This window comes from Bacillus rossius, chromosome 5, assembly GCF_032445375.1.
Source record: "Bacillus rossius redtenbacheri isolate Brsri chromosome 5, Brsri_v3, whole genome shotgun sequence".
NCBI classification, from domain to species: Eukaryota; Metazoa; Arthropoda; class Insecta; order Phasmatodea; family Bacillidae; genus Bacillus; species Bacillus rossius.
In genome coordinates, this window is record NC_086333.1 from 66,609,086 (window position 1) to 66,622,943 (window position 13,858).

The window sequence follows — 13,858 nt, forward strand, 5'->3', positions numbered from 1 at the left end:
AATTAAGTGGAGGATTTCAGTTACTTAATTTTGTATAATCAAGCGGCAAGCTATAGTGGCTGTGGAAATAGGTAAAACAAGAGAATGTGAAAAACTATTTTGTTTATAACTTTAGCAGAAAAAACTACTCTGTTTAAAACATTATTCATCCTTAAATTTGGCAATCTGATGAACTTAAAAACAAAACTTCAAAATCATCATATACAAACATTATTTCATAAACTTTCCAGTGATTAAATTGTCTTGCTATTCTGGGCTGCTTAGCCGGGCCAACATGGAATGTAACAAATTTACTTTGAGGCATACAGTATCATGATCTCTATGGACATTGTCCTCTTAAGATTCCAAGCCAGAAATGAAAGAAATGTGTTTGATTTTGAAAGCTACACGTGTATTCATTAAATATATCAAAAAAAATCCTGGATCATTTTTGCTCATATGTGAACTTAAAAATTCCATTGGCCTTACCTGCCTACCAACCAAATTTTATGAAAGCCAATCAAGGGTTTGAATGTTTATTTCGGAAAAGGCACATACAAATGCTGATCGCTCTAGTTATGGAAACATCTCTTTGCTTGGTCTCCTAACTGCAAGGTGTCTACAGGTCAGGAAAGAGTAAAAAAACGGAAGATCTGGTCATGAAAGTCATGAAATAAACAATAATGTTGCTGGATGTCATGTTTTAAAACCATGACTTTCTGACTGGAATTTTATCATGTTGAGTTACAAATCCCATCATTTTTCTTAGTCTATTATTTTTTATTTTATGTTTGTGTTGTATTAGATTAAATGACCTTGCTATCCTGTACAGTTGTGATTTTATTTGTGGTATGTGTCTTATGTATGGAATTTTAATTTAAAAATTACATATTTATGCCAAGATCCGGTCATTTTTATTCTTAATAACTGTATAAATGGCTACAAGAATCATGTAAACCTGTAGTCTCAATTTGCTGAGGTTCCGTATTACCTGAGCTGACTTAAGCGCCATTACCAGTAAAGACTATTTGCTTGAGGACATAAAAAATTAAAAATTATATAACCTTGCAAAAGCCTCAAAAATTAAAATCAAAGATGTTATTTACTGGTTGGTTGAATCATGGAGTGATTTGAAATAACATGCACCAAGAAAAGCTGGAAAAACGTCACCCCAAAAAAATGGTACCACTGGGCCAACTGAAAACCAAAATGTTTTTTTTATTCTGTCCGTGTTATCTGAGATTTTACTTATCTGAGCTTGCCTTAATCCACATTAACTCGGTTAATTGAGACTGTACTGTATATCGTTATGAAATTTCATTGTATGTCTTCCTCAGTGAAAAATACAATTTAGATGTGTGGGTGTATTTCCAGCGGTATGCAGACTTCTTTGCGATCAAGGAGTCCCTGATGAAGGAAGTCAATAGCAGAGTTGCGGTGCACAAGAAGGGCTCTCCCAGCGCGGTCAGCAAGCGAGTCTCGGGACTGAACGCTCGCAGCAGGGTGGCCAAGATGGTGGGGAACGTGCGGAGCAGAGCCCTCGGGGTTGTTCAGCGCTCCGGCAAGAACAAGCCCAGGAAAGGTGAAAACACTTTACGTTTGCTTCGTAGTTGCTCTCGTCCGTCAACGTGAATCTTTAAAACTTTCCCTACTGGCCACCTAGAGATGTGGCTAACAGAGTCAAGATGTTACGGTTTTATTTGTAGCCCGATTTCCTTTTTAAAACAGAATAATATGATGCTATTATTTTATTTTCATAAAAGCTGTTTTGTTATACATACTTACTTCAACAAAATAGAGGCAAAATTAACATGCTGCATTTCTATGATAACATAATTTAAATTGGTCTAAAACAGATACACTCAGAAAATAAAAAAAATAAATTACAAAGAAATTTGGGTACAAAAGTGATTCAATAAGAGATGCACAATAAAAATAAATTAATTTTTCTGATCTATTCATTTTAGTACCATTTTTTTTGTCTGTAAATGACATTCCTTGAATTTCCAAGATTAAAAGATTACTTTTTTTATGATTTGTATTAATTTTTGGTTAGATGCTCCTTAATTCTATGATATAACTTTCAATTCAGTGCTGTATGGTGTTTTCAATTGCATTTGGTGTTAAGCTTTTCGGTGTTATTTCTGTTTTATCACAATCAACCATATAATCTTGTCCCTATTAACGGAGGAGCAGGTGCTTGTTTCCTCTGTCCTCAACTCCGGGATCCCTAGCAGAAGAAACCAACTTACGTGAGCGAGTGGTCCATCCTCATTCGCAGCCGCGGCATCCTCCAAAAGCCATGACGTGACGAGTTGCCCTTGCTGGGTCTTTACCGCAGGGTAACTCGCCCAGCAAGTCAAAATTGTAGTTGACCGCCCCTTTACGGCCTCCATCTTAGCCATGTGAGCGATGACAACCACAACGCTCTGACAAACACAAGCCCAGGAAAGGTGGAAACACATGTCGTTTGCTTCGAAGTTGCTGCTGTTGGCTTGGATGATGGGTGCTGCTAGTATCCCACCTCTGTGACACCTACTTAGCTTATTAGTAAGGGAAAATCAGGGAAGTTATAATTGCTCAGGGAAAGCGAAAGAATTTTACTTGAAACCCTGGAAAAGTATCGGAAACCTCATATAGTGGTTTGGTACATAGTCACACACACTATTAAATGGTGTATGTGAGGTTCCGTTTGAAATAAAGAATTTTGATAGAGAAGTAGGCCATACTTGGGGATGGTGGGGGCTGGGTTTTCTTTATTTCTTTTAGGATATTGCAACATAGGTAAATTATTAAAAAAAAAATAATTGGGAAAAATGAAATTTTTGGCAAGGAAAAGTCAGGGAAATATTTATTATAGTTTTGTGTGGACCACCTTTCGTAATTATTATTTCAGTAGGATTTTATTTTTATTGACCAATGACCTTTATTTGATATATGTATGTGGTGGAACATTCTGTTGGATAAAATCGTTTCCACTAACAATTACTAACAATTTGTGATTATGAGAGTTTAAATTCCTGTAGTGATATAAAAAAATGCTCTTTTTTTGTTGAACCCATTACTGATTGGCAGAAGTTGTTAGAAGTTTTTAAATGGGTATATTTTTATAATATTTTTGTAGTACGTACATTCAAATATCTTTAATCTTGGATTGTACATTGTAAAAAATTCTGTATTCAGCACCGATTGAGCGTCTTGATACAGATATTTTTGCGTGGGCTCCGGCCTTAGACCTTGGCTACAAGGTCAACATTACTGTGCTGCTGATGATTTTAGTTTGCTTTTAGTTTATCGTTACTGTTATTTTTTCGGTGCAGTTTTTTTTTCTATCTGATTAAATTCTTAATTTTACATTTTTATATTTGATATTCCTATTAAAACTATATTGATGTTAGATGTTATGGTGAAGTCACTGATCGGGCTGATCCAAACGTGCTGGATTAAAGGCCTTCACTGTAGTGGAAAAATTGTAGCTTTGTTGCACATGATTTTTTTTTTTCTGGGTTATTAACTTTTACTAACAATTTTTAAGTTACATACAAGTAATATAATTATAATAATAATAATAATTATAATTATAATAATAATAATAATTTTAGAATAAATGTTTTCCTCCAGAAACATTTTTTATTAGTAGTGACAAGATTATGCGTTGGATTATGATAAAATCAAAGTAACACCAAAAAGTGTGTCATTACACCATATACGTAACACTAAAATACAAGTTAAATCACAAAATAATCAGCCTTTTCAATCAAAAATTTATCTCAAATCACAAAAATTATTTCTTTTAGTTTATTAAACTTGAGGAATGTAACATATTTAGCTTGAAGGTTGTACCAAATTAATAAATTAAAAAGATTTATTTTTAAAAAAAAAATTTTAGTTTCTAACTGTTATTTGTAACTCATTTTTACATTACGGCATTGGTACTTTTTTAAAACACACAATTACTTAACAGATTTATTTTTATTGTACTTAATAGTTAAAAATGCTTATTACAAGTGGATTAAGTATTATGAAACATTTAAGGGACATATTTGATAAATAATAGGCTGTATTTTTGACTAAACAGATTTCATTTAAAAAAATTAAAAACACACCATCATCTCCTGTTTTAAAAAAGAAATTAGCCTAAATATAAAACCATAAAATCTTGTCCCTATTTATTAGATATAGTATGTGGTACAACTTTTTATGGGGAAATGTATTCTGCTATTAAGTATTAACTCTTTGTGACTATTAGGGTGTCCAATTTTGTGAGATAAAAATGTAATTCATTTGCTGTACTTACTGTTGATTGATTGCTGACCTGGCAGCAGGCTGGAAGCAGTTGGTGATGATGCTGATGATTACTACTGATTGTGAGGAAGAGATATAATTTTTAAATGTGTATATATTATTTTTGTAGTATATGTTCAACTTGAAGGCGAAAAATGATGATAATAACAAACACTTTAATCTATGCTATTAACCTATAATTTTAGCAGCAAGAAATTGACCACAAAAGAAGACTATAATATAAAAATTAAGGATGGTGACTAAAGAAATGCCAATCTGCCAAAAAAAAATTTTTAGAACATACAAAAATATATGTGTATTCATAATACAGTAAAACCTTTTTGTTGCGACCCCATTTATTGCGACCATCTCTCTGTTACAACCCGATTTCGAGGAACTGTGATAAAATTGCCAAAAATCCGAAGAAAATCTGACAGAAAATAAGATTCTTGTGGTGAGTAGCGTGTTACTGCTTTTCTCTTGCCGAGTGCTGTACTGCCGTAGGCAGCGCATATCTAAAAATAGATACCACTTCCTGTCGACCGCTGTCAGCGCTTAACAACCCCCATTTCACGTCCCTTTGCCGGCAGGGTGCAGATAAAGGTTTTTGTGGCAACATGTTTACGTTTAGCTTTTTGCAAGTGTCTATTGTGGTACCCAGTTAAGGCAAAGCTACCTGCTGGATTTCTCTTGATTTTAATTACTATCGGTTGACAATACACAGCGACCGACTGGATGCACGAACGCCTCGACTTGTTTTAACTGCCGCAGTGATGTTTATTTTGACAGCTCAAGCAATTATCTTTTCCCGTTGGTTGATATAAAAAGATCGCTTCACCCAGCATAAAAAAAAAGGCTACGCCACTTATTCCCCACGCAGGAAACACACTGGCTGCCGTCTGTCTCCCCCGCATTTATCTTTCTTCTAACATTCCACGTCTCACCTCTCACGCGAGCAATAACGAAGCGACCACGCATTGGGCCGTTTTATGCTTTGTTTGGTGACAGCAGCTTGATTTTATTCGGTATATTCCTTTTCATAGGACCCTTCCTATTAAAATACATTTATATTTAAGTTTGAAAGCTTGTAAATTCCTTGCCAGAGATGACTGAACTCGAACTTGGTGTGAAAAGAGACATATTTTGACCCCTCCCTCACTGCTTTAGTACCCCATTCATAGTAGCCCAATTTTACGGGAGAAGGGAGGGTGAAATGAGCATTTTCTCACTGAAGGTTTTTCAAAGGAAGCGAAGTTGGGGTGTTATAAGGGAGGACACTAGATGGTTTGTGTGTCTGGAAGGGATGAGCTAGCCTTGAAGAATGTTACTGAGGGGAGGGAGGGGTGAGCTTATGCGTCATGAAGTCGCTGCCGCAAGCCAGCCGGGCGAGCTTAGTGTGCGCCCACTCGCGTTGCAGAACCTACCGCTGCTATACCTATTATTAAAGGAAATGTCCCATTATTTTTTGTTATTCTTACATGAAACTTATTGGAAGTATTAAAGCCGACACAAAAATATGCTGTGTGTTAAAATTAACAGATTTTAATGATCTTTCATTTCAGTTTTTTTTTTTTCTAATTTTTTTCTGATTTTCACATTTTGGTCAAAATGTCCAATTTTTTGACGGTTCCCGAGAATGTATTCGTAAAATCACTGCTTCGTTAAATCCGGGGTTGTTAATATCGGGGTTCTAGTGTATTTAACTATGGCAAGCAGAAAACGTACATGTAAACTAACAAGTAAAAATAAACTGTCTTTTGGCATATTTTCTTTAGAGGTGGCCTGTAGGGCGACGAAGTTGTCATGAAGGTTGAAGTGGGTTTAAAGCAAAGCCGTCTAGCATTGTGAGTGACAGCATCCTTCCATTGTACAGGCTGGTTTCTTAGCGAGTAGCGGTTTGGGAAGGGGGTTGAAATCAACTGAAAATTTCGGAAAACATCTATTACGACCCTATTCCTAGGAACCCTGAGGAGTCGTTTCAGAGAGGTTTGACTGTAGACTAAAATACTAATGTTTTTTTTTTTTTAATGAAATTTTAAATTCAAAGATAAGCATATTTAAAAATAAATACAATGATTTTCATAAAGGTACAAGTACAAAAATTCATATATCTTCAAAATATTCCCTTTGATGTAAAGTTAGATTTGCAAAATGGAAAAAAAAAATTTCATAGTTTTTTGTTTATAGCTAAACTTTCTGAGATATAAGATTTTTAATAATAATAACCATAATTATTCATAAGGTGCCTATGCTTGAAAAATGATTACTATAAGAAATGCTTAAATTTAATAATTATTGCCTGTTCTACTTATGTAGCTGTATTTCAAATATTACTCTATTGTTACACTTCCATTTTCTATTTTATACAAACTCTATGGAGTAGGCTAATATTTTTACTTCGTAATATGCTTGTCTCCAATGTATACATATCTCTTTGGTGCTACAGAGTCAGTGATTCAGTGATGAGCATCATAGGCGGATTTAGAGGGGGGGGGGCACGGGGGCACGTGCTCAACCCCCTCCCCCCAGAAGGTAATACGATTTCTGAAGCAATAAACAGGTAATAAACTAGGTCTACACTGCCCTTTTCCCTCCCCACAGAAGTCAATCCTGGATCTGCCCCTGATATATAGGAATTGCGTGTGTCACCTCAGGTAGGAATGGAATGGCGAGAACTACAAGAAGTGCTGGTGCGATGATGGCCGAGAGGAAGCGGAAAGGAGCGCAGCAGGTGTCGTCCGACGCGGTCCTCGGGGGAAGAGACGGCGAACCAGCCCAGCGGCTGCAGCCCGCGGCGTCCCAGAGAGGGGAGACGGTACTCCCGGCGAGAAGCGGCGACTTCGCCCGGGAAGTCCCGGCTGTCACCTCCACGCCAGTGAAGCCGCCTGCCGCTGTCCCGACCTCCAGCACAACCGTGTTGAAAAGGCTAGTTTTTAAAGTTTTTTTAGTGGCGGATCAATCCCAATAATTTCCTAGAATTAAAATCTCAAATTCGAAACACAAATGGTACCTGAACACATATAGATCTATATTTTTACCTGTCTCAGGTATATAAAAACACGAGTGTATTAGAATGCAACGTCGTGTCAAAATAGTTCTTGTTCCCCCCACATAGCTACGGCGGAGAGGAGGGTGGAGAATCGCCTCCGTCGTCCTCGCAAGACGACGATGAGTCGGAGGCGAGCGATTCGGGCTCCTGGGATCGGAAGACGGTGAAGGTGGCGGGCAGCGGCCAGCCTGCGCAGCGCCCTGCAGCGTCGGTTGGCAACCTTGCAGACAGGAAGAAGGTGCTGTTCGGTGGCCTCGGCTCTGCGGCAGGTCAGCACCGACGTCGTGACTGCTCAGGCTCGTAACGAGCTGTGTGTACTTGCATTCAGTTTTAGACCCAGGTTTGAAATCTGATCAGTCCACCCTGTGTTTGATTTCCCATGGTTTCTTCTTTCATGGTAGTTCAGGTTTTATCATCTGTCGGGGTCTACCCTGGCTTCTTCACAAGAGGGAAACGTAAAGGACGATGCGAGCCTTCCGGGTTTCCTGGGGGTTCTCTCATTTCCCCCACCCACTCATTCCATAAATGCTCCATTCTCTTCCCATCACCTCTAGTGACCCACCAAAATACCTATCTGCTCAAGCACAGTGGCTGTATGGTGAATATCTCTGTATGTGCTCAAATTCTGTAAAATGAAGATGAAAAGTGGTTCTAGTATTTGTGCAGGCCTTAAATATACCCTTTATTCAATTTCCTTTGTTCATACGTATTATTTTATTTGGTTCTGTTGGTTTTTATTTCTTTTAAAATTATTTTTAACAATTTTGAGGTAGAACTATTTAAGTTTAGGGTGTCCACTATGTGGAAAGTCAGGGAGAAAGTTGAAATGTCAGGGAATTTACTTGAAATCCTAGAAAAGTAATGTAAATTCTCCTTTGGTAGTAATACTGCAGTCTGCTATTACCCAGACTTGTATGATGGTGTTTTAGTGCATATTCATACTCACTATAAATTGCCACATGCAAGATTCTGTTGGAAATTAAGACTTTGGAGAGAGAACTAACCCAGCTATGGGGATGGTGGAGGCTGTGTGTTCATTTTTTCTCTCAGAAAATTGCAAAGTAGGTACATTATTATTATTTAGAGAAATTGGATTTTTTTCTCAAGGTAAGTCAGGGAAAAGTCATGGAAATTTTGTTACAGATTAGTGTGGACATCATGTAGAGCTTCATAAAAAAATCCATGACAACTTAGAAATGAAAAAAAAAAACAGATTTGAAGTAACCGTACACGCCACCTGCCCATGCTGTTTTCTGTTTGTGATCATTACCATTGACCATATATCTGAAGGACTGGAAATTTGACGTTTTTCTATAGCCGCATACAGTCACAGACTACACTGCTATCTATGAATTTGCAAATGAAGTAACTTTTTTGAAAGTACCGATATGACAGTGGAATGTATTGAAAAAAAAATCTTTTGTCAGCTTTTTTGTTAAGCTCGAACGGAGTCACTAGATAACTAGTCTCTCATAGTAGGGTTTATAATTAAAATGCCTCAAGATTTGTTTGTTGTTAGGATGCTCAATGCAATTTCAGAATACTGAAAGGTTTTTTTTTTATTATTACAAGCATTATTTTATACATTATGGACTATATTATAGTCCTAATTTCATTTCTTCGGTTATTATTTTATGCTAACACATTACTATAAAAAACATATTTAACAAACAACAATATTAAATAATAATTTAGGTTATTTTAATACTAATTATTTAATTCATACTTTAATTTTGTCATAAACATTTAAATTAATAATTAATTATAAGCATTTAAGCTCTCTATAAATTTACAAAGAAATAGCTAACTATTATAGTAGCATCTATCATGTCAATTTTAAACACTACTTGGATACATAACGAGCTATTTCAGTTGCCACCTGCTGATCATTACAAAAAGCATCCATGGCCACACTGCATACAGAATCTGAGTGGCTACTCAAAGACAAAAATACTATATTTGGTGGGGAAAATTCAGTTCCATATGTCAGTGTCAACATAATTTCAACCAATAACTGTTGGTAACATACCTTATCAGTTTGCCCTGCATGAAGAATTTAATATGAGTAGTGGTAGTGTGCTCGTACTTGTTGCAGAAGGCCTTTTTTGAGTACAGATATTAGGCCTGTGTGAATACCAGTTTTTTGATATGAAGCAAATATCAAATTGAATGATTAAAATATTCACGAAGTCAAATTGAATTGTGAATATTTTTCTCAACAAGGCTATATTACACTTAATGTTTACTGTTTACAAAATACTGGAATAAAGTAAAAAAAATTAATTGTTTTAACATTTTTAATGATGATACACGCACCAAATGGGCCCTATGTTTAATGCCATTCAATAGAAATGATAAAATAACCACGCTAAAAATTAATTTTTTGCATTCATTTAAGTAGACTTATGAGCCACCTTATAATTTTTTTTTAGTAACCCACTTTATTCACAGAATAAAAAAAAATTCTTATCATAAAAAATATAACACACAAACAATAATTATTTTCTTACCATAAAAAATATGTAACCAATAAAGATTATGCCCATTTCAAAAATAACAATAAATAAAAAAATTTAATTTCCATGTGAAATATTAAGAAAAACTACAAAATCTGTTGTAAAATTTATATTAACATTTTGTTACTTATATAAAATGCTAGCCCATTATAAAATAAATATTAAAAAAAAATCAGATGAAACACTTTCTTGTTGTAACACACAGCATATTATTACATTGGTCCCATACATCAGTACTGTCTATTGTCACCCTAAAAGTAAGTAGGTAATTGATATCCAAATAATTGCTTTTAAAATTACCTTACTGTGTTACAAATCTATGACTTACCATGTGACATGTATCCTAAATTGGTTGTTTCTCTCAAATGTTTAGAAACTTTAAAAAAATATATCTTGTGAAGTATATTTTAGAGAATGTTCAACAGTCATTTAAAGGATTTATATATGTTCAAAAAAATATGGTGTAAAATGTAAAAATCAATATTATAAATAGGTTTTCTCTTTCTCATATTAATGGGGCTGATTACTTTATTAATTATTATCTGCACTTGTGTAATTGAAAAGCACAATTTAAAAATTGCACCGACTCTTAGACATTCAGTGTTTTAAAGCGTCGCAACCGACATTCGAAGGTTCAAATTAAATGAATAGAAAATTTACTGGCAAAGTCAAATTTAATTTTAAAAAGAGCTTTGATTTGATTCGCTCAGTCAAAACTTTGCACATGCCTAACAAGTGAACTGATTTAAAAAAAATCTTAATGGACAAAAGAACGTACAAGTATCCTGTGTAATGTTGATTGTCATGCTCTCCAGATGTGAAAACGGCAGCAAGTGACACCAGTGCCAATCCGACTAGAACGACGGTCGATAATCGTTTCTCGGAAGCGGGTCCAGCTATGGTTTCAAAGCAGAAGGCAGCCAGAACAGTCAAGTTCTCAGACGAGATCAGACCACAGGAAACAAAAGATGAGACTTCAGACAGTGATGATCTGGACATCTCAAGGTATATTTTTAATACATTTTTGCCTCTAGAAAAAAATTAATATTTGGGTTTGTTTATTCCTGGCATGTAAGTGAGGAATGTTTTGCAAGTTTGAAGAGCTTAAAGCTACGACTCGTCCTATACGATAGGTCGTCCAATGTGACAGTATTACTTTCATTGCTGCATGGAGTCAGCACTTCCGGCAGTACTTATACTGCTGTTGCATGGAGGAGGATGGGGAAGAGCTATTTTTAGAATTAATTCAAAAGCTGGAACCAGTTTTTTTATTCACACTTACAACCTCCTTTTGTTGGTATTCTGTATTTGTGATGCTTTACGTTATGACATGGTCTATTTTCTTTTATGCTACAGAAATTTAAAGCAAGTTAGTTAAAATTGATCTCACCCCGCTTGAAAAGTAAAACTGCTGGTCAACAAGTTCCGCACCCTGATCCTTCCCTTTCCTCTCACCTTTCTGTTAGGATGCAATGGGCAAAAAAAACACTGTGTCTATCCTTTCTCTCTGTCCATCACGGCTGTCAAGTCCTACATTCTTAATCTGAAAGGAAGGTCTCAATATGAGAGAAAGAGTGAGAGAGAGAAAAAAATTACACCCATTTTCCACATAACATTTCATGTTCACATAATTACCTCGTGAAATGGTATCCGAAATATTTTCACTTTGCATGTGAATAAGCAAAGTTTTGCAGTTTTCATGCCTAAAGCAGAGTGGCCTCATATCTTACATGTAATTGCAAATTTATTTTCCAGTTTTGATTTCTGAAAAGTTGATCTCATCCTATATGCTGTCTCGTAAAATACATGCACTTAACTCTAACCAAGTTAAAATTCAATGGATGCACACAAAATCATGGTATGAGCCAAGGACTCAGTCCTTGGAACAATGACTAAAAATGAATATCAAAGTCTTGTTTCGGGCCTACACCAACGACTGCCGTCACCGAATTCTAAATAAAATGTCTGAAGATGTTTCTAAATTGGCGCCATCCAGATAGCAGATGCAAAATTTACTCTCCACCTACATTTAATTTATTTTCAGAGCCATTGTCCGACCATGACATGACCCTTTGGTACCAAGACCACACAACTACTGCTGGACGACCTAACTCCATCCACACCCTCCACAACCATGTTCCCAACAAGCTGTAAAAACACTTTACCAAATCAGGCAATCAGGGCACAAGTTGCATACATAAAAAAAAAGTTTACACATGATACATTTGTCCTTGAGTTCCCACGCTCAGCATGGAACTACAACTTCTGTTCTGTCTCTCTTGTACTTCAGACCATCACAACAGGTAATAATAACTTTGAGCTGCTTTTTAAGTTTAAATTAAGCAAATTGACAGACATATTTAAAAACATAAACTAATGATAACTATGAGCATAACAACACATTACTAACATACCTCTGAAACATATAATCAGCCGTTATTTTCATTGAACCAGAAATTTAACCAATTACTGAAAAAGATTAATAAACATAATAAAATTATTTATGCAAAGGTTTTTATGTTATGTTGAGAGAGTAAAGGTATGCGATGCTACAAATTTACTTATTTATTTAACTGACACCAATGACTATCACTATCACGTAGAAGATATGTCTCAACTTTAATATGATGCAAATGATGTAATGGCACACTAACATAAACACCAAGAACATAAAATCATTCTCAAAAATGTATGCAATTAACTGAACTCAACTTGATTATAAACTAAAAAATACTCAAGTATGGATTTGACTTGACTCAAATTTTGCTGACTCGTTCATCTCTAGTATTAATAATTGTACTTTGGGTGTTCCTGTCATTTAATTTTTTTTTCACGTAACTTTTTTTGTAGTATTGTGGTGTTTAATAAAATTGTTTGTTTCAGCATTGAAGATTTTAAAGCTGATACCAAATCTGATCATACAGCAGGTGCAATTCGTCTGAGCACAAAGCAAAGTGATAAAATTGCTCAGATATCCAAAAATATCGAACACCAGGTATTGCATTTTGTTTATCGTAGTAGCATGCTGAAATTTACAATATATTATTGTATTATTGTAAACTACTATAGAGTACGAGAATTCTCAGGTGACGGGACAAAGAAAAGATTTTTAAAAAAACCTACACAGAAATTTATGTATAGTAAAACCCTGTTAAGGCGTTTTTCAAGCAACCGGATGATAAGAACTTATTAACAGAGAAAACTTCTAAAAATGGTAATAGTACAGATCAGTTGCTACATAAAAAAAAAAATCACTCACATGACATACCTAGGTCATGCGATATTTGCTCAGTTATCTCTTTTACCATTCGGCAGTTAGTTGGGGATTCCATTACCACAAAAATTTTGTTTAGGAAAAGCCTCACATGAACTTTTAAATATATTTAAGTTAGATTTAGGTAATTATTCAAAATTATGAATTTTAAGTATGAAAACTACACATTGGAGGCCCTCAAAGACTCTGATGCTATCTGTATAGTGGTTGCCTCTCCAATTTTATTTTTTATTGATAGTATACACCTGTATTTGTATAAAAAGGCTGTTAAAAATAATTGTGAGAGTATCACTCAAAACATTTTACAGGTTTGCAAAAAATTGTCTGGTACATTACCGAAAAATCTCCCCAGAACCTCTTTTCCTACAACTAACATCCCTAGCTACCAACACGAGCACTTGGGGGAATACGCGGTGGTTGTTCCGCAGCTGAACCTGACTCGGAAGAAGCCGGTGGGCGGAGTGGAGACCATGTTCGGTGCGGGTGGTGCCAGCTCCGGCACCGCCGCCGGGGGAGACGCCGGGCAGGCCAAGCCCCTGGCGCTCGAGACGTTGCTGGCAGACTGGGACCTTGAGGACTTTGACGAGCTGAGTAACTTGTAGAGCCGCCTCACAGCTGGACCTTGTCTTTGTGATAGCGTTGTTTGTGTTGACTAAAGTACAAATTTTTTTTTTGTTGATAGTACCCCTTCTTTGTTATCGAAGAAGAAAATTGTGTACGTAGTATTAGTAAATAAAGCCAAAGTATTTTCTCAAA

At 35.7% G+C, this 13,858-nt stretch overlaps 1 protein-coding gene across 4 annotated transcripts in view; it reads left to right on the top strand.

Moving 5' to 3' along the window:
• LOC134531926 (cilium assembly protein DZIP1) overlaps positions 1-13,858 on the top strand; it is a 38,170-nt gene extending 24,312 nt beyond the window's left edge. For all 4 annotated transcript variants that reach the window (XM_063367974.1, XM_063367973.1, XM_063367972.1 and 1 more), the window contains 6 exons: positions 1,354-1,561; positions 6,918-7,188; positions 7,379-7,581; positions 10,644-10,833; positions 12,712-12,823; positions 13,531-13,858. In XM_063367974.1, the coding sequence (XP_063224044.1) occupies positions 1,354-1,561; positions 6,918-7,188; positions 7,379-7,581; positions 10,644-10,833; positions 12,712-12,823; positions 13,531-13,704 (1,158 nt within the window). In that variant the 3' untranslated portion in view covers positions 13,705-13,858. The remainder of the gene's footprint in view (positions 1-1,353; positions 1,562-6,917; positions 7,189-7,378; positions 7,582-10,643; positions 10,834-12,711; positions 12,824-13,530) is intronic.